The 21644-nt window shown below is 36.1% G+C and overlaps 1 protein-coding gene across 1 annotated transcript; it reads right to left on the reverse strand.

Annotated features, from left to right (window-relative positions):
• Positions 1 to 3177: 3177 nt before the first annotated feature.
• LOC129255787 (E3 ubiquitin-protein ligase DCST1-like) lies at positions 3178 to 20811 on the reverse strand. Its single transcript, XM_064095926.1, has 14 exons — positions 20791 to 20811; positions 17503 to 17619; positions 13861 to 14005; positions 12782 to 12925; positions 12380 to 12501; positions 11845 to 11999; positions 9480 to 9579; positions 8704 to 8799; positions 7975 to 8101; positions 7567 to 7683; positions 7073 to 7215; positions 6414 to 6527; positions 3975 to 4160; positions 3178 to 3532 (listed from the first exon to the last, which is right to left on the reverse strand). Exons 1-14 carry the CDS (start codon positions 20809 to 20811, stop codon positions 3464 to 3466), a joined length of 1656 nt encoding a protein of 551 aa, XP_063951996.1. The 3' UTR covers positions 3178 to 3463.
• Between the last annotated feature and the right edge of the window lie 833 nt (positions 20812 to 21644).

The following is a 21644-nucleotide window of genomic DNA, read 5'->3' on the forward strand; positions in this document are numbered from 1 at the left end:
TTCATTGTTGCCTCTGATTTATATGTGGCATTGGGAAATGCTTACAAATAAAAAGTCTACCTAAAAGCTTTTCCTCTGATTTGTATCAGGTAGCATTGCTGAAATAAGGCAATTGCTGTATTATAGCCTATATGTCATTTAATCCAAAACTTAAAAAGTGCATTCACCGATCATTTCTACAAGTTTTGTTATTTAATTTGAAATATCAGCAGTGAACACTCTGTTCTTAGTCGGACCATCTTTCTAAACATGGTGCACATTCAACTTTGGTTTTGTCAAGAGAAATAAATATTCTCAAAAATTATGCATTTGAATATTGCAATAAGTCTTGCTCATCGCTATGAAATAGCACTGTTTTATGCAAGTATAACCACAATATGGTTTTATTGTTTGACAGGCCATAAAATCTGCAATGACTCAAACAATAAATGTCACAAAGGGGGCAGGTAATTTTATTCATCTATTATTTTTGCAGTTCTGAATACAACATTCGGAAAACATTAAAATGTTAATCAAGGTGATATGATGTCTCGTAAGACACCTTTCCTCTCTAAATTAAAATGGGCATTTTGTTCCTTCCTTTACAGTGTGTGATAAGGGATACATTATCCTTACATAATGTTTACCTATGTAACGGCGGAACCCTCATAGAGTGTTTTTTATCTTGTGGAGTATTTCAAGAAACTTGCAATCGATTGCCAGTCAATTTTAAGTCCCCATAGCAATTATAATCTTGCAAATTTGCAGTTGATTGCAGGGCCTTGTCTCACAAAGAGTTGTGATTGATCCGATCAACCTCAACTATGGACGGTCAGCAACGTCAACATCTATTAAGCATGTTTGTTCAAAATATTTTCTAACTATGATGTATATTCATGCATTCATTGTTTTCTTGAAAATTCACTTTGCTTCTCTTTGTTTACAAAAGACATTGTGCAAATTTCTTGTAAAAATAATTATGACACAGGTGGATTTCCATAGAGTTACAATTGATTGGATCAATCGTAACTCTGTAAGACGGGGCCCCCTGGACTTCTTATGTCAACAAGTATAAATTTATATGCTTTAATTAGAATTGATCTATCAATTCTAAATTTACAACTGAAATCTGCAATTGATTGCATACATTTTCTTGCAACACCCCCCCCCCTCAACTGTTTTCAAGATAGAGCAAGTTAACTTTTCCAACCATAGTAAGTGATTTTCATTTCAAGGTGTGCTTTTTACCAAATCAGTAGTGATAATGTCCACTCACGTTTGAATTTTTGGTTACTAATGCAATAGATATTGATTTTCCTGTAATTTTTTTTCTAAAATATATTGAATTTATAATTTTTTTGAGGGTTTCCATATTACTCATAGTACATATGATATTTGTCTTTTTTTTTGGTTTGTCAGGTTTTAGTTTTGGAGTTGTTTGGAGAGTCTTGTTAAAGTGTGTGATGTTTTAACCAAACCCAAAACGGAGAACAAAATTTTCAATTTTTTGACCCGCTAGAATTTTAATTTGCAATTCAGATCTATTTTCTAAAATTATATAGTTCAGGATTTAAATTCTAAAAATGGTAATAAAAAAAATGATATTGGTATTTTACTGAGTACCTCAGTTCTGAAATTTGATGGGATTTTTTAAGTCACTAAGATGACTATTATCAAGTATTATATGACATTAAAGATGCCCTGTATATTTGCTGTTATATTTTTCATTATAAAAGTTATAATCATTTAGTAATATTCTATCATGTAGAAGTTTATGTTAATATAAATTAGAAATATATTATTATCATTACTATTATTTAACAGAGAATAAACTATATTTATTCCAGGATACATGTATTCTGTAAACTTAAGTAATTGTAGCAATTTGTGAATTCATTTTTGCGGTAATGTGGAAGAGTAAGTCATGAATGGCATATGAGAAAATGAAGGTTGGAAAGCTTTACAAAAGTTGAGTTGTATATGTATCTCCATGATCACACATTGATAGTGATGACAGTGCAAAGAGAGAGAGAGGGGGAAGACTGGAAAAGGAGGGGATGGGGTGGGGGAATGGAATAGGTAGGGTTTAAAAGTGAAAGGAGAGTAAAGTGAAGGCTCGGGTTGAAAGAGCTGCAGAAGAAGAGTAATGCCAAGAACCCAAAAGCAATAAGCAATACTCGTCTCAAACAACACATACAAATCTAATTAATATTTATTGCAAGTATAAGCTCATTTCATATTCTATGGCCAATATTCTCTTGATTAAAATTTCATATAGATTAAGCTCAATGGCTAAATGCAGACATATTCATTAACTCTGTACTAATTTAGAATCTATGGTCAGAAGGTGTGGTATTACAGAGCTGCCCCCCTGCCGTAGATTTTACAAGTGATCAAAAAGAGGAGAAGGGGAGAAAAAATAATGGTATATAGGAACATGGGAGAGGCCATACACCTTCTTCGTCTATACTTTCCAATTCATCTCATCCCACATGGTCTACTCCTAGTTCGTCTCGGTTCGTCTACTATCCATTTGGTCTAATTGCCATTTAGACCATTCACCATTTTGTCTAATTTTCAGTTAGGCTATACCTATTCCATCTAATAATCAACTAGTTCTCATACCACATCGTCTGTATGGTTCGACGAACCCCGGGGGGGGGGGGCACTCGACCAAAAAAGTGGTACGGGTGTGCCGCGGGCGAGGCAAAAAACGGGGGCCTTGGAGCGGGCTTATTGGAAAAAGGAGGGTCCTCGGAACGGGCTTCGGAACTACTAATGTTTGTGAAAACGGGGGTCCTCGGAACGGATCTCCGTATCTCTGTGAGTGCGTATGCATCCCTATGGAACGGGCAATCGTGCATGACGCAGCTAGCGCGGCCTCCGCCTGGTGCGCTCGCGCTTAGGCGATGGTCGAAAAGCGCTCTACGGTCGCTTTTCACCAAAATTGTAGCAGATCAATGCGACCGGAACGGCGTAACGAAAAATATGCGAAGCTTTGGAGCGGATTTCTTTCTTCTTTTTTCTCGATAAGAAGGAAATGCTATGCCTTGAAGCGGCTTTCTTTGTTCTTTTTCTCAATAAGACAAAAATGCTATGCCTTGGAACGGAAATTTGAGTGTAAAAATGGGGGTCCCCTCCGCGGCACATACCCACTATGCATTATATACTGAGTGCCCCCCCCCCCCCGGGCGACGAACGGTTGATGAACCAAATTTTCTTGACAAAGTAAAAAAAGATAGTGAGAGACAGTGTAAATTAGACCAATGAAGTATTAGGCTAAATGAGAATAAGGCTGAATGAGTATCAGATAAAGTGCAATGAAGACCAAGTAAATATTAATCGTTCATTATACTCCTATTTTCCATTAGAGGGCGAATGAATGAATGTTGATATCATCTAGCCCCCTATCGAGATACTCCGCCCCTGCAAGTTGGTATTTCTGATAGATAAGAAAGGAACCATGTATCCAGCCTTCTCTCTTTCACATATCCCATTCTGAGCTTGACTCGTCGTCCGAGTCGGAGACTGCCGTGCAGGCGTAGCATACACCCTGCAGGAGGAAAGAGGAAGAAAATATAAGACTCATCTAGATGAAATATGTAACTAGTTCAAAACAAATTTTGAATAATGATTCACCTCGTCTGAAAGGGGTTTCACCCACTCTGGGGCCAGTTCCATAAAGATTTTGGTGATTCTGCCAATATGACAACTACCATGGTAACAGGACTCGGCAACCAATCACAATCAAGGGTTTTCGTATACAGTAAGGGCAAAGTTAATTGTGAGTCTTTATGACATGAACCCCATCAGCTCTTTACACAAAATGATGACATGGATGAGGAAATGGTTTAATACATACAGATAATAAATGCACACTAATGCCATGGGGTTAATTTCAAATGCCTACATTTTGCCTGAAACTCTTAATTAATATTAGAGAAGAAAAAGTACTTTTAAGAAAGATATATTTGAAAGACATTAATTCGGCTTACCTGAACATCGTCATAACACTGTCGACAATACATAAAAGTACATCTTCTGTTCTTGCAGTGCCTGGCTCCCTTACTCTCCACCTCAGCACATATAAGACATCTTTTCTTTCCTAATCCAAGTCTAAACAACCAGCCACACATTCGAGGGTAGCTGTGACGCAGCTCAGCTAGGATGCCAATTTCCTTCTGTAGAAATGTTCAAATGTCATTGCAGAAGTTTGAAAATACATTTCTGAAACTGCAGCGGCGTAACAGGGGTCGGTGGCCAGGGGGGGGGGGGGGGGCAAGAGCCAAAAATTTCCCGGTCATAATATCATGGTATAATGAACAGGCGTAATGGTGTAATGAGACGACTATTTTGAGAAGGCCAGATATTACGTATCGGGCAGAATTTATCTTTTTGACCTTTTTAATACAAAAATCAAATTTTGTGATAGATTTTAACATGATATCCAGAGAATTAATATATATTTCAATCTTCTCTCTTTAGATTCCCTTTTTGTGGTCTGTACGTCACTGTGAACAGGATTCTTTGCGGCAGTAGCGTGAAGAGTAAAAAAAAAAAACGAGGAGCGCAGTATATATAGCACATGTGCTAAAAAGTTGCTTTATATAAGTCCCGAGCGAGCGAGAAAAAAACTACCTTTTCATGAGAATCTAACTTTGAGCTATATTTTTACGTTATATTCAGTAAATAAAATCATATCCTACACTTCTCCTTTGCTATTCTTTCCTCCTTTTTTTGTCCTTGTTTGTAGAACTTTTTGGGGCCATGGCCCAACCCTTCCATACGCATTGCTGTGCGGTTGGGGTCCGGGGCGGAGCCCCCGGAACTTCTTGATATCAAAGCCATTTAAACCTCGCAGATTGCCGCTATTTTAATCAAATCGCGGACATATACAGAATATAGCTAATTACACAACACATTTATTCAACCCAGTTGCGTAATGAACCAAATATTTTGAGGGGGCAAAACATAGCAATGTGGGAAAAATTTGTAAAAAGTCGCCAGCGTGCAAAGCGAGCTGGAAAAAAAATTGCCTATTGAAATTAATTCTAATTATGTTTTAGATTTTTCCATTATATTTAGCAAATAACACATTTCATTGTTTCCATTCATTTCATTATACGTTTTCTCCTATAATTTCTTTTATTTCCTCTTGGGTGTGGAACCAAGCCCCCCCCCCCCCTCGCGCCTGTATGCCAGTGATTGAACGTGATCGAAAGGGGGCATTATAGAGCCATTTGAAGGTTATAAATGAAGAGCCCCTACTGCGTTGGGTCTGGGGCAAAGCCCCGGTAGCTTATTTGCATAAAATTTAGCAAGCTTGTAGCACAAAGTTGTATGCAGTCCATCTTTCTTCCCGCTCTTTAATTTCAATCATCGGCAGCCCGGTCGTGTTATTATTTTTTTCTTGTCCCTTTTCTTTGTTTTCCAATTTACCTTCTGATTAATTACATGCTACCTTCGTTTCCCGCTATTGTTTGCCATTTGGTCATCTTTTAATTTATTTCCCACCGTGCTATTGCATTACATAGGCCTATTTCGGAGTGATTTGTTCCTTCTCAAATTAATGTTCTTCTTTCGTACATATTCCCGCTTTCCTTCCTTTTGAATTAAAAAAAGTTTTTTCTTCGTTTTCTTTTCACTTTTTCTTTTCCTTTTCCTCCTTTCCTTTTCCCCTTTCCCTCCCCTTTCCCTTTCTTTCTCCTTTTTTTTCCCTTTTCCCGTTTTCTTTTATTTTCCCGGTGAAATCCGCCAGGGGGGTAGCTTGCCCCCCCCCCGCCTGTTACGCCACTGTCTGAAAGTTAGAAAGTTCACATTCATGGGCAGTGTTTATAATACAATCATTAAGAATTGTGTTGAGAATAAGTATACCTGTGACGAATTTCATTTAAAAATAGCAAGCCTCATTTGATTATGAAATCTTAGTGGGCCTCTTAAAAGAATATTTAGTTAAAGAATTTTTTTTTCGCAAGAACCAATGGATAACTAAATTAGGTTGGACATGTTAGAATAGACACAAGGTACTTGAATTCAGGCTTAGCAGTAGGCATATGGTTACTTCAACTTTACCGCCACGTCATAAAACACGCCATTAACATGAACTCTGACATCTATTTCAATTTTGGTGATAGTGCTCAATGGCCAATCATATCAAGATTTCCATTGAAGTTATGCCGACTTTAATGGCAAAGTAACTCTGTAATAAATTATTTTAATTTTCATGGAACGAGGCCTAAACATGGCATGATAGCATCCGATATTTGAGCATATTCATTATGTTCACAGACGAGGGAAATAACGAACACTTATAATGGTAATTCATTCAGGTGAATCTGACTGCAGACCGACCAAAGCTTTTACGTTATTGCTAAATGATATACCATCGATCGGTTAGAGTCTGTATCTTTGATATAACTGTGACATAAACTCACCAAGAGGTTTTGTTCTTTAACCATACGTCGCACTTTTCTGCGAGCATGTCGAAGAAATCCCGCTCTTTTCTTAAGATTCTCGTTGTATAGAAACAGCACTCGCTTCTTCTCCCTCTGTGAATATGAATGGACTGAGAAAATTACCTTTTGAAATAAGGATCATGCAGCTTCTCCTCTAAGATCAGGGGCGGCACAATTGGGGCAGGGAGAAATCAACCGCCCCTACGATTTTTTTTCAGTATAGTGGGGGAATGAAAAAAGAGCAAGGGAAGAAAGGAGAAAGAAGAGTGAAGCAGTATAGGTCTGGGTCCGTAGGTCGTATTGATTCCATTCCACAATACGCTCGAATATTAATCATATTAATTATATAAATTATATTTATCAAATTAATCATACTAATCATATTAATTATATTAATCACATTACTTACATTGATCATATTAATTATACTAATCATATTGATTATACTAATTACATTTATCAGATTAATCATATTAATTATACTTATCGTATTTGAGACGCTGATGCTGGTTAATAACGGATAGTGTACATGTATTTAAATGTAGTTAACACCTGTGCCTGATAGGTAATTCCTAATGATTATATCATATGATTAAAGCAAACACACACCGGCACACCCACACAAAATAATTCATTACCTTTGGATAAAAGAAAGCACAGATCACCCTTCTGATTCTCAAGCCGTATGCTTCAAAGTAGAGGAGAGCTAACACTGATATCCATAGACTCATTATGAGGATATTGGTACTTCTCTTCACTTTATTTGGTACGGGCAAACAATCTAGGGAGAATTCAAAAAGAAGAATTTCGGCACCTCATAATATCAGCTACATCATACTCACTGATACCCGTAAGAACTTTATGATTAACTCGGGCACTTTTGAAAGGGTCTTCGATTTCATTCAGAAATTATGACCAGCAAGAAAAGGGATGATTTACCAAGCGGGAAGGTACAATATACTTAATTACGATAAAATAAAAGAAGATAAATGAATATTATTTTTATATATCTACTTCCACAATTTGTAAATAGAGCCATAATCAAGTATCGTTGCTTATGATCGTTGTGATATACAGACAAAATTATATTTTAAAAATTACTTTTAAGCCCCAGAAATATACGCCTACTTACGTTTATTGGAGGAGACTCTGGCTATGCGATGTTCACTGCTGAACGTCAAAAACACCTTGCGAAACACACTAGCCACGGCGCCGTCTCCATGGATAGCAAAGCGGATCACGTGATGACCTTAGAAAACCATTCAGAAGTGACTTGTGTCAGTACAGCGTGCATGCAATCAGTCACTTCAAAAACTTGACCGTCCGAAGAAGATAATGAAATGAAGATACTTTGATGGGGGGTCCCACTTTGCACTACATAACTCATCCAACTATCACCTCATAAATCCTTGTACATCTCAAGTCTTTGCCAATATTTTCCTTTCTTCGATTCTATCTATCAATCCAGGATTGGATTCAATGATCATTACTCTAAACTACCTTGTAGAGTATTTTGAAATCGTTAAAGCCATGCACTCACCATTAAATTTAAAATCCACCTGACTATGACGTTGAATAAGATCGAGAGCGGAGAAGAAGATGTAATCAATGGCGATGATGAAGATGGTGACGAGGATTTGAGGGAGCAAGCGAAGGATACTCTTCAGCTGAATGACGTCATCATCATCATCGATGAAGTTTCGAACGCATGGGAGATGAAAATGAAACAAAGGAATAAAAAATTGCATTATCAACAACGCGTAATGAAAACTGAAAATAGTCTGTATTTACTTATATGAACATTGTGTGTAATGATGAAGAATCACTATCACAATTTAAGTTTTGTGTTTGCAAAGTGGTTTTATGTGATTATAAACGGAGCTCATTTTGGTGGTTTTTTTTTTTTTTAAACAAAGCCTGTAATGTTTTGTCCCACTCGGTGAATATGCCTGACCTATATCGGTTGACAATATCCCAAATCGGTTTCTTCCATGCAGTTTGGACATGTTACTTTCAAATCTTATACTCATTTTTAAAAGAACACATTTAGCATGTAGATCATACATGTATATACATATATGAATAATATTACTGTTTTTATTTTTTTTTAAGTATAACTAAACAAATATGAAATAACAATTTTTTCTATTGGCTTTCTTTCATTTTGTCTTCAGAATGTCAGACGGACAGAAGTTATGTTGACCACATTATTTTTTTCCAGTGTCTGATTATCATAAATGTAAATTTAGATATGAATCTAAATTCTTACAAATTTTCCTTTCTCGGCCTTTTGCAGTTTGCATTTGAATGGTTCGACTAATTCCTTCTGTTCTGATTTCTTCAACGGCAACAATGATTTCCGACCCTGCCGTAAAACACAGAAAACTTTGGAAATTATTCGTCGGCAATATTTATTTTACATATGCCTACTTCATATAGTTTTCCATTATAACTTGTAAAATATCTGGAAAGTAAAATTATATCAAAATAAATTCTTTTGCAATTCAGCGAGGTGGGCTGTTGATTCGAATGTTTAGAGTCACTGACATGTTCCCGGACATTACTGCTGATATTTTTAATTTGTTATTCTTTCTTTTAAATCTCTGACATGGAACTGTTTCATATTTCTTTTGCGTAAATCCGTTACCACACATTATTGTACATGAACAATCATGTACACGATCTTCACCAATCTGGTAGGAATTGGATAGTCCATAGACGAAATATTGTTCATAAAGTGGCGTATTTATGAGTGATAGGTAAAAGTGTGTTTCATGCAAAAAAAAATACATACTGAAAAGTTTCAGTATTTAATCAACAATATTACAGCATGCTAAGCACGAAGGGGATAACGAATCAGCATTATAACCTTTTTATTGTACTATTTTGATATTTAGATGACATCAATCCAAGATTTTAGTGGTATAGTCTTTCTAATATCCTTTGTTTGGGAAATACATATTGTTTATAACATATTTCCTAAGCCAAGACTTAAATAAGGTGTAAACACCCCTTTATCAACATTAAGTTGTCTCCTCAACTTACCTCTCTTCGTCGCCTTCTGTCTATTTTCATAAAGTATGACGTCATATAAACATTGTCGAAGCGAATTTCTCGTAGATATCGGTTGTTGTATTCAAATGCACTAAAATAAGAAAAATAAGCGTTGCTTTTTAGAATTACATTCATTTTTTTTTCATTTTTTTTATTTCCCTCCGATAGGGCATATATTTGCATAAACATTTTAACAATGATATAATTGCCATAATTCAAGGCATATCATACACACATAGCATAATTTTGAACAAAGTATAGACCTACAGGGCGTTTCAAACAAAAGGCAACCGATCCCTAGAGTGGCCATGCCCTACGCCCATCCGTTCCCCCGCCGACACATGCAACAGCAGAAACAGATGAGCACCGAACAAGCTAGGCCCCTCCAACAATAATTGATCACCTCTCACCCGAAACACACTGCATATTCATCATGAGAATATGTTTACATTAAACAGAAATACATATCAAGGTCCGGAAATCTTATTACAAAATGACAAGTATTCTTTCAAAACTTACCCATTTTTTATCAAATTTATGTGTTTTGTTTTCCATAATACTAATTTGCCTCTCATTTTGTAACATTTTCTTATATATTGTTTAATTTTCTCAAAAGTAGGTATGGTCTTTTTCACACGAGCAGAGTATAATTGTTGTTTCGTCCAAATTACTAAACAATTTAAAGCATCGTTTCTTTTTTCTATGAAACCAAACAAAACATGTACAGCAGAAAGATTTATTCTAAAGCTTGTTAAATTGTATAACCAGTCTGTAAATCGTTCCCAGATAAGATTTACCTCATGACATTGATAGGAAAAATGTATAGCGTTTTCTTCTTCCCTTCCACAAAAAGAGCATTTTGCATCTAGTTATTTTCATCTTTACAAGATCCTTATTCAAATATAATTTCTTATTTAGAAATCGGTACTGAAATACCTCATTGTAGAATAAGTTGTACATCGAAACATCATTTTAAAATAATTGTTCATATCTCTGATGGTGAATTACATTCATGGCAAACCTTGTACGTACGTCATAATTCAAATTGATTTTTTTTTTAATCTAAGGCAGTATCTTATTTCTAATAAACTGTTTTGATGATGATGATGATGATGATGATGGAGGAGGAGGCCTATGAAATAGAAAATGACTATTAAACGAAAACTATTGCAAAATGAACATAATTTGTTAGAAAGCAGATAAGAGAAAGATGTAACTGTACGTGATCGATTGAAATATATATATATATATATCTGTATATAAATGTGTGAAATTAAACATGTCCAACAGCTTTGGCAACTCCTTCATATATATATATATATATACTAAACCTTTTGTGATTATATATATATATATATATATATATATATATATATATATATATATATATATATACATAAACTTCTTAATACAATACAAATCAGACAATGAATATATAAAAAAGTAATGTCTGTTTGAATAAAATAGAGATCTCTATAAGACGTTAATCTCAAACATGCCATTTAATGAGAAAATCTGTGGCCATACACAAGCCATCTAGGGGCGAATCTCTCATTTTGTCGCCTAGTATCCCAATAGTTATAATGATTGCAAATTTGTATAACTCATATCTCTCTTATTGTTTTTTATATTTACTAAAACCGCCTCTCTTCTTCTTAACTGTTTATTAGAACAGTTTTTTGTCTCGCCTGCATAGCAGAAAAGGACTATAGGCGCCGATTTTCCGACCGCGGCGGCTGCGTCAACATTGAAATCTATAAGGTTAAGTTTTTAAAATGACATCCTAATTTGAAAAGTATATGGACCTAGCACATGAAACTTGGCCATGAGGGTAGTCAAGTACGACTGAATATCCTGCCTGAGTTTCAAGTCACATGGTTGAGATCAAAGGTCATTAGGATCAATTAACTGTGGCCATGTTGGGGGTACTTAAATTTTATTGATCTAGTTCATTAAACTTGGACGTAAGAGAAATCAAGTATCACTGTACATCCCGTGCGAGTTTCAGGTCACATGACCAAGGTCAAATGTCATTTAAGGTCAATGAACGTAGTATATTTATTATTATATGAATGGTGTTTTCAGTTGTCAAATGATTTTTTGATAGTCGTTTTCAAAGTCAGCACTGCCGCTTTATTGAATCGCGCATTGCAGGCGAGACTGCAAGAGGCGCTCAACTTGTTCATGTTCCGGGGGTGGATCATGAATTTTATTTAGGTTGGAGACAACATATTATAAGCAGGCACATAATAGTGCAAATTTGTATGCCTCTTCAAGCTAGCTAGACCCATCCTCGACCTAATTACTTTGTCCAACGTTATTATTGTTAATAAGAGAAAAGCATGGATTGATCTACCTCTTGAATACGAGGACGAATGTGACAGAGAGTACGGCTCTGGTGATACCGATGATGAGATCAAACCAAAGCTTCTTTCTTGCGATCTCATGGTTGACAGCGGCTTGGAGCTCTTGAACGGACACTCTTTCAACTAGTGACAGCAACTGGGTCACCTGTAATAACAGATATTACACTATATGAAGTACGTCACACGAATTAATGGCAGAGAATAGACATGAAGAAGACACTCAAATCGAGCTTCGATGGGTAGTAAATCAGTTAGACAAAATGTTTTTTTAAGGAAAATGCTAGAAAGAAAATAGACACGACTTGAAAATGGCACAATATGCCTATTTATAATCTAAAATGATCATGAATTTTAACAAGCGCAATTCAACCTCCGGATGTTTTAGGTTGTGGGCTAAAATTTAGATAAGGCTGATCACATCATCCTAATCAAAAAAAATAATAATAATGTTAAAGTAATTTTGAAGATACGAATGGTAGAGTCATACGAATCGAGTCGTGGCTCATTATGATTCATATTAATTACCTGCCATCTTAAGTCTGCCTTGAAATTGTTGGCAAAATTTTTCAAGGCCCTTTTGGTTTCATAGTAGGTATCCATCAAGCCGCTTGTATCCACCGGTGCTTTATCACACATAAAATCAAATACTGAAATAGAAAAGAAAAGATATTAATCATATTTAATGCTACAGCAATTAATAGTGAGGGTACAAATTTATCTGTAATTCTATTATAAAATGAATGTAAATGATTTCACTAACATAATTTTATGTTTATTTTCACTCATTGACATTTCCACCTCTTCAGAAAATCGTATAATTATGACAATAATATAAATCTGTATACGAAATTGTAATCATTTGTTGTAATTTCATGAAAATAAAGTATGAGAGTTGATTGAAGAATAAGATAAGTATCTTGCATATACCTTGAAATATACGACATAAGAATGTCATCTTGAGAGGCAGGCACAGTAGGTGTTTCACTCCAGGAACCTTCAATACCCTGTGGCACTCCTTCTCCTTTTCACGAAATACATCCCGGCACTTGTCCACACTCTTCGTAAATATATCTGAAAAGATTTGAAGACTTTTACATAAAACCTACATTGCGCTTGTAAATTGGCAATCGATAATAGAGACCTTTATTTTCCCTAATTCTTTGAAGCACTGTCGTTGCAATTACCATGGAATACGTCCATTAAAAGTTAATTTCTATTGCTTTAATGGCTTTGGCGACTATAGACATTCAGCCAAAATACCCGTTCTAGCTTAGTGTACCAATACTTCGGTTCGTATATAAAATTCCAGTTAAAGGAGAATGAAACTCTTGGAGCAAGTTAGCTTTTGTGAAAGCAGAAAAATCAAACAATAATAAAATAGGACTAGCAATAGAAGAGTTATGAGCATTTGAATTTCGAGATCACTAATGCTATGGAGATCCTCCCATTGGCAATGCGACCAAGATCTATGATGTCACAGATGAACAACTCTCCCCTTTTGGACACTGAAAATATACCCCAAAACATCTCTTTTTGCTCATTCTAATCATATGACAAACGATTCATCAATGATATAATGTTGTGAAACCTCTGTACTTGTCCTCTCATAAAGAGAACACCTCACCTTGTGATAGACTCTATAAAAATGAGAATATAAGTGAAATAAGTACTAAAGTAATGAGGGAGTTGTACGTGTGTGACATCACAGATCTTGGTCGCATTGCCAATGGGAGGATCTACATGGCATTAGTGATCTCAATATTCTCATAAAATGCTCATAACTTTCTTATTATTCATTCAATCTTCCTCAAACTTTCAACAATATGTTTCTTTGATTTTTCTCTTTGATATGGATTCAGCTGGTTTCAAGGGTTTCATTCTCCTTTAAACTATAGATGCATGAATATATTTCACCACTGGCGTATCTAGGGGGGGGGGGCACGTGACCCGTGCGTCGGCGTCGTTTGTATAGATATGCCACTGTGTTCTACATGATACCAGTGTACCTTCACATCTAAATTCCATCTTTTTGCCATACTCCTCTTGTTCCTTTTCTTTCCGGCCCTCCACCTTCCTTTCGAGTTCATCTTGGAAGCTCTTGAACTTGGCCTTAACCTTATCCGCTAGGGCTTCAATGTCATCTTTTTGCAGCTGCAAAGTATCATAAAATAAAAATACCAAATGCTAGGAAATTATTGCCTTGTTTTTTTTTATACCGGTCAAGCCCTTCCAAGCTTTCTTTTGAAGGAGGTTCATTTTGTAAAACACAACAACAAACAAACAAACACAATTGTAAAAAAAAAAATGGATAGAGAGATACAGAGAGACAGAGAAACACAGAGAAAACAAAGCTGATGATTTGATTTGAGAAAATATATTCTCAGTAGAAAAAAAATATCCAGAAAATTGTTTAAAAGAGTGCTGCTAGATAATTAGATATTTGTATGTGAGAAATGAAAATATTTTCATTTAAACAGTGTAAATACGTTCGTTAAAGACGACTGCGATTATCTAAATTCGTATAGTAATACTAAATTTGATATACAAATATTGCAATTCATTTTAAATTATTGTTTAAACTGTAAATGACATTATTTAGGGGCGAAGGAACAACGATAAAAAATTTATGTTAGTTCCAATCACCAAATATTTTTGTTAATATGTGATAAGCTGTTTCATGTACTCGTAAATGTATTTGATTATGAGATTTGGTAAAATATCCAATTTACACAAAAAGATAAATCAATTTACTCAAGGTGCAGATCCAGGGGGAGCGTGGGCCCTACCTGCCCTCATCCCAAGAGTATACTGTGTTTTGAAATAATTTTCAATCTTTCTTTTTTTTTGGGGGGGGGTTGATATTCTCAATTTACCCATAGATGGACATTGGCATCAAATCGTTTCGCAGGGATTGCTGCTGATTTAATCAATTGTCTATGACGGTTGAAAATAATACTAAAAATTCCATTAGATCATCTATTAGAAGACTCGTTATAAAAGGAAGTTTGGTTTAAACGTAGATTTGAAATGAAAATCAATCACCAGTGCCAACTTTCTGTAGCCTGATTGGTTAAAATTCAAATTGTGTTTGATTTGGGGGTCTCATTTGATTGCAACGTTCTACAAGGCAATGGGTTCAGGTCTCATTCCGCTCATAAAACTGACCAAATATCAAGTAATTGTTCAATTAAGATTTATTGTTCGAGAGTTTCTTACCTACCTCCAGATTTCTAAAGGCGTTTGTGAATGGTCTATGAAGCAAGTCAAATATTTCCTTGCTGTGGTTGAAACTCAGCGCAGCTGTGCAAGAGATTGAACGAGCCGATTCTTGCCCGTTGTCCAATATGTTTTTTATCGGACCTATAACAAAATTATTCAAAAATATATATTATTACTTCTACATACAAGACAATATATAATCATGATTTTTACTTTATATTACATAATGTATCGGCCAATGGATAATAATCTGGATAGAGGTTTTACGGTAAGTTATATCAGGAGGGCCTTGCCTAACAGTCACTGACATAGCAACGCACCTGGCTCATTGCATAACATGTTGAAAATGCTTTTGTTCTTCTTTGGAAGCCCTCAGTTATGGCCACCATTAGCTTACAGTGTTCTGAAATCGGATTTATCCATAGACGTAGGTATTCTGTCAATCTTGTATGTTTAGAACAGAGATACCCTCTGTTCTTTATCGATGAATTTCGATGACGTTGAGATTGATAACTTGTCAGAAATGTATACGAATACCATAGGCTTTATTTAATTCCAAAGGAAGATTTCGACGGGATGAACTTTCATTCCTAGATACATGTATAGATCACCTTGATTATTCGGATTGAATACCCACATCTATACGTCGTCGTGATGGCATGGATTTTGTACGGCTATATTCTCCCTTTAATGGGCAATGAACGGCAAATCCATTAGTACATTATAATCTTGAATGTAAATCTGTTGTATTTAATATTTTAATTCCATAATAGAAGCAATATAATAACCAGACGATTTACCGGCCATCAAGTAAACGACGGCGAGGGATGTGAGAATACCTCGCCCGTTCTTGCCGAAGAAATGTGGTAGGACGAGACACAACATGCATCGTATCTGTACGGAGACACCGAACCCTAAACCTGCAAGAATAGTGATGGTACCACCGAGGACAGATCTTTCAAACCACGGATAAGGAAGCTTATTGATCACAGTGTAATGGAGAGCTGTATAAACATAAGAAGGTAAGATTTGAATTTATTTGATTTTATCCTTTTTTTGTTATTCTGGCGAAATATAAATGTTGTCAAACATAGCATAATATTGCAAATAATTTAATGATAATAGAAATGTAAAAGTTAGGCCTGCAGTATATATTATAATTTTGAATTTCATTTTAGTGAGCCCAGTTAGTGAAATTTTGACTAGTGGTATGAAATTGTACCGTAGTTTTCTTGTTCCGAGTATTACTCCGAACCTCAAATACACTTTTTTTTAATTTAATGCAAAGTACAATTTGTTAAAACAAAGGGGTCGCATGGTTAGAGACAAAGTTTAGAGGTCTTTATAGCCGAAGTATTTGAGCTTTTATTATTTTGTACAAGAATGAGACAAAAACCATTGTTGAATAATTGTTAAAGTTAGTTAATTCGAAATTTGATCTACTTTATTTTAAGTTACAGCGGCATAAGAAAATTTTGTTCGTGTGTGTGTGTGGGGGGGGGGGCATCATTCTGTATCTTTGTCTTACCTGGTAGAAATACCCGATGTCAACCCTTCCCTTTCATCAAAAGTAAAGTATCATCATTAGTCGAGTACTCCTTTCCCCCTATTTGGGGTGGTATTCGTTTTTTATTATTATTATGGGTCATTCATAAAGATTTTACTAGGGCCAGCTTTGCCATTTGTAACAGAAATCAGCAACTAACCAAAATTAGGGTTTCCACGTTACTTCAGATTTTAAACCAAAGATTCACCCACCCAAAGTTATGATAAAGAAAATTATTTATTGAACGTGTCCCCGTTTCCTTCCCCCCACCCCCCCCCCCCTCTCCCTCTCTTTCAAATGAGCTTCCTTCTTCGAGTTTTTTCTGCAACCAATGGTTGGTTTTATCTTATCACTCCTTTTTTCTGATTACCTGCACAGTACAGTACAGAACACAGTAAATGTATTGAAAATAACCGTCAAATTAATGACAATGAACAGCTGGGAGGCCTATGTCAAAAATTGGTGAACCGGAACATCAGTTTCGTCCTAAGTTTCGGAGCTGACGAAAAATTGCAAATATGTCGTTTCTTCAGTGTCCAGGTGGGTGTTTCATAAAGCTGTTCGTAAGATACGAATGACTTTACGCACGACTGGTGATCCTTTCTTATGCTATGTGATATCCCTATATGATTGAGTTATGACCTAAGAACATGTTCCAGTCGTGCGTAAAGTCGTTCGTAACTTTACGAGCAGCTTTATAAAAACACCCACCAGGAGGAAACTGCTCTTTTGATTCACCAATACTCGACAAAGACTTCTTGGTTGTGCTTTGTCATGAAGGTCATTTGACAATAAATTGTCCATGTTCTTGAATACCTCATGCGTCGTGGAAGCTAAAGCTCTTACTACTTTTTTTTCAAACGCATTAAAGATAGGGTCCTACCTGCTCCAAATCCTGTTCCGACAAAGATTCCGAAGATGAATTTAAGAAAGACATATTCATTATGCCTGCTGTAGAGACACCGGTAGATACAAGGACAACATCGACGTAGCAATCGACCTGCATAGGTTTGGAAAAGCCATTAATTTTCAACAGAAATTTGAAAGATGTCAGATAGGATTTGATTATATATATAGATCAATGTGTATTTATATATGTATGGTCAGTTCCCCCATGTCTGCGCGGTCTCCCAAGTCTGCGCACCCGCGTATCTGCGCGATTCTAGTAAAAGAAGATACGCAACGAGCACGAACTTTACACATGCATTACATAGACAGGTATTCATAAAAAAATCCGACTCAAAATGGTGGAAAAATAATGAATTCAGGGCATTTCATGTGACGGCCTCAAAATGCAGCCTTTGTCATCAAAATCCCTGAATCGTGTGCAAAGTGAATGAGTGCGCAGACATGGGGTACCATTTTTTTTTCAATCTGGAAATGACTGCCCAAAGGTTTTTCAGGAAAATCTTATATTTTCTTTCATTTTTTAATGAGAAATTTGGTACACTTACTCTTAATAATATAAGGAACACTATTAACCAAAAGATTTTGTGAAATAAGAAGAAATTCATGTTAAATCTTAACTCAAATTGTTAGGTGCGCAGACTTGGGGCCCACCATCATACGGTAGGTGCAGTTTCCTTCCATTCTTAATGGAAGGAGCGATACGATAATTGGAAAACTTATAGCCTAGGCTATATTCGATAAATATAAAGGGGCATATTACCGGACGGACAGACAAAATAGAAAAAAAAAAGTCCCGCTACGAGCACACATGTCCGGCCTATATACGGCAATTTCAAGGATTTTAAAAGAAACATTTCAAAACATTTTTTTTTTAATGTAGACCTAGGCCTAGGGTAAAATCATATTAGAAAGCAAACACCTTCACAACTATGCGACCAGACATCGGACTCCACATAGAATTATAGGCTAACATACAATGTTACGTTGAGTAAAAAAGTTTGATGGAAAAAGCACGATTGCTGAAATTAGCTAATAATATTTTGGAGGATCATACCTGAAAAATGAATCAAAATTATTTTGATGACCCTCTTAAATGATTCTCTTAACACGATAAGCTAATTTTGCAATAGATATTTTTTTAGAAAATAATATCACACTAAATTTTAACCCCTTCTTTCATTTTCTCCCTCAATTTTCTAACCCTTTTTCATATTAGATCTAGGCCCTAATAAAAACTTTAGAAAAGGAAAGAAAGAGAGAGAGAGAGGGGAATAATCCTCATCGAATATACTCACCGGGGGCACAGCGGCGGCATACCATTGCAAGACAATTGCCCATGATACTCTCCTAATTATGCTTTACAAACATGACAAAGAAAAACACAAAATTTATCATTTAAATCCAAAATAGGGTCTATAAATTCAATTCAATTTAGAACTGCTAGTTCCACTTTTGGCGGCAATAATTTGGCAATAAAAATCACGTGTATGAAATATTGCGCGGTTTAATTAATCAATGCGCAAGTTATGAGCGCGCATTTTCTTTTAATCCGCCCGCGCCCAACCAAAATTATATCATCTGTAATCAAAGGATCACGTGGATGGGGGAGGGGGGGGGGGTTGGCATGTCTGCGCAACTAAAAAAAAAAGATTTTAAAAAATCAATTTGTCAGTGCTGGCTTCTTTCATGAAACGGTCCCCTGAATTTCTTTGTATTCCACAGAAAATTTCAGTTGATAATGTCCCTCATAATATGAGAAAGTGTTCCAAAAATTTCATTAAAAATTTGGTCGTTGTGTATCTTGATTCACTAGAATTGCGCAGATACGCGAGTACGCCAGTAACAGGGGGCAGGGGGAAAGCTGCCCCCTGGCGGATTTCACCGGGGAAAAAAAAAACGGGGAAAAGAGAAAGGGAGGGAGAAAGTTAGGGAAAGGGAAAGGAAAGGGAAAAAGGAAAGGGAAAGGTGAAAAGAAAACGAAGAAAAACGTTTTTTTTTATGAAAAAGGAAGGAAAGCGGGAAAAGAAAAGAAAGAAGAACATTTGAGAAAGAACAAATCATTCTGAAATAGGCCTATGTAATGCAATAGCATGATGGGAAATAAATCAAAAGATGACAAAGTGGCAAACAATAGCGGGAGACGAAGGTAATATGGAATTAGTCAAAAGCTAAATTGGAAAACAAAGAAAAGGGACAAGAAAAAAAAAGAAAACTTAATAACACGACCGGGCTGCCGAGGATCGAGAGTAAAGAGCGGGAAGTAAAAATGGACAGCATACAACATTGTGCTATAAGCTTGTCAAATTTTATGCAAATAAGCTACCGGGGCTTTGCCCCAGACCCCACGCAGTAGGGGCTCTTCATCTCTAACCTTCATATGGCTCTATAACCCCCCCTGTAGGGACCCTTCCTACATTAAGCTTTATGTTCAATCAGTGGCGTACAGGCGGGGGGGGGAGGGGGGGGGTCAAGACGCCAACCGCATTGCACTGCCGTAAAAGGGTTGGGCCATGGCCCCAAAAGTTCTACAACCAAGAGGAAAAAATAAGAGAAAAGAAAAGTAAAAGTGTCGGATATGATTTCATTTACTGAATATAATGTCAAAAAATATCTTAAAGTTAGATTCTCATGAAAAGGTGATAGAAAGAGAGAAAAGTGAAATATATTATTCTCTGGATATCATGTGAAAATCTATCACAAAATTTTATATTAAGCAGCTTTTTCACATGCGCCATACTGCGCCCCTCATTTTTTTGTACTCTTCACGCTACTGCCGCAAAGAATCATATTCACAGTGGCGTACAGACCACAAAAAAAGGAATGGAAAGAGAGAAGGGTGAAATATAGTATTCTCTGGATATCATGTGTCAAAAATGTCAAAATTTTTGCTCGCTCGCTCGCTTGCCCCCCCCCCCCCCTGGCCACCGACCCCTGTTACGCCGCTGGTGTACGCAGACAAGGGGAGTGTGCAGACTTGGGGGGCCTTACTATTTATTTATCCACAAGTTACTTTGTAATGTTTTCCCCCAATCTTCTACCATTCTAGTTCCCTTTGCTATTTCTTCATCCGCTCTATACGACCCCACCATGCCCTTTCCACTTTCTTCTCTTGCATTTAGTCTTTTCCCATTTTATTTCTTCTCCTCGGCAGTTCCTATTTTCTGTGCCGCTATTTTCCAATTTAGCCTTTCCTTAGCCCTTTCTCACATTCACTTATACCTTCATTTCCCTGTTCTTGTTGTCAATTTTCTTTTCCTTTTACCTTCGCCCTTTCCCGTTCCATTTTGCCATATAGTTTATTTCATTCCCCCTCTCTCCCTCATTTCTTAGCAATCCGGGATGTTTTGTTCTTTTTTACATGTTCTTCTTTCCTTCCCTTTCACTCTTTCCCTCCGGCGTTTTCACTCTCTTCTTTTTCTTTCTCTTTCAACTTTCTTTCTCCCCTTTTCTCTTCTCCTTTTCCCGCTGAAATCCTCCAGGGGCAGACTGTCCCCTACTGTTACGCCACCACCACCGCAATTGGAAATCGACTCTCATATCATATTCTTCAATATCAGTTATCATTTAAATTTTCATTCATTTTCTAAGCTTGGGTAAGCATGTTAAAAAATCATAGCAGGATCAATGCAACTTTAGCTGACAAAGTCTAATACGACAACGTTCTTAAGGACTACAATTATGGCAACTTTGCCAGTATGGTGTGGATATGGAGATCATTTTTACAGGGTTGAGCAGCCGATCAAAAAATAAGTTTCAATGGCATGTTACCATAAACATGATAAAGATAAAGTTATCACAATCGTATGTCTTTAAACTGGATCCTGTTCAGAGTTTGTGTGTTTATTCTGTGAAACGGCAATCAAAACCCGATAACGATTTTTAGATAGATTCTATCATAATGGATTGATTCAGCTGGGATATAAGATAATTATTAACCTGAATAAGATGGAATGTATTCTATGAAAGTTTTCTGTGTTATTCTTTTTTTTTTAATTAGACAATAAAGAGATTATAATTATTATTATTTTTTTGGCGTCACCTGTGCCTGATTAAACGATTTTCACAGTCTTAAGTATGCTTATATCTATTCAAGCAAACAAGGAGAATCTAAGATTT

The sequence above is a fragment of the Lytechinus pictus genome, chromosome 3 (assembly GCF_037042905.1).
Source record: "Lytechinus pictus isolate F3 Inbred chromosome 3, Lp3.0, whole genome shotgun sequence".
NCBI classification, from domain to species: domain Eukaryota; kingdom Metazoa; phylum Echinodermata; class Echinoidea; order Temnopleuroida; family Toxopneustidae; genus Lytechinus; species Lytechinus pictus.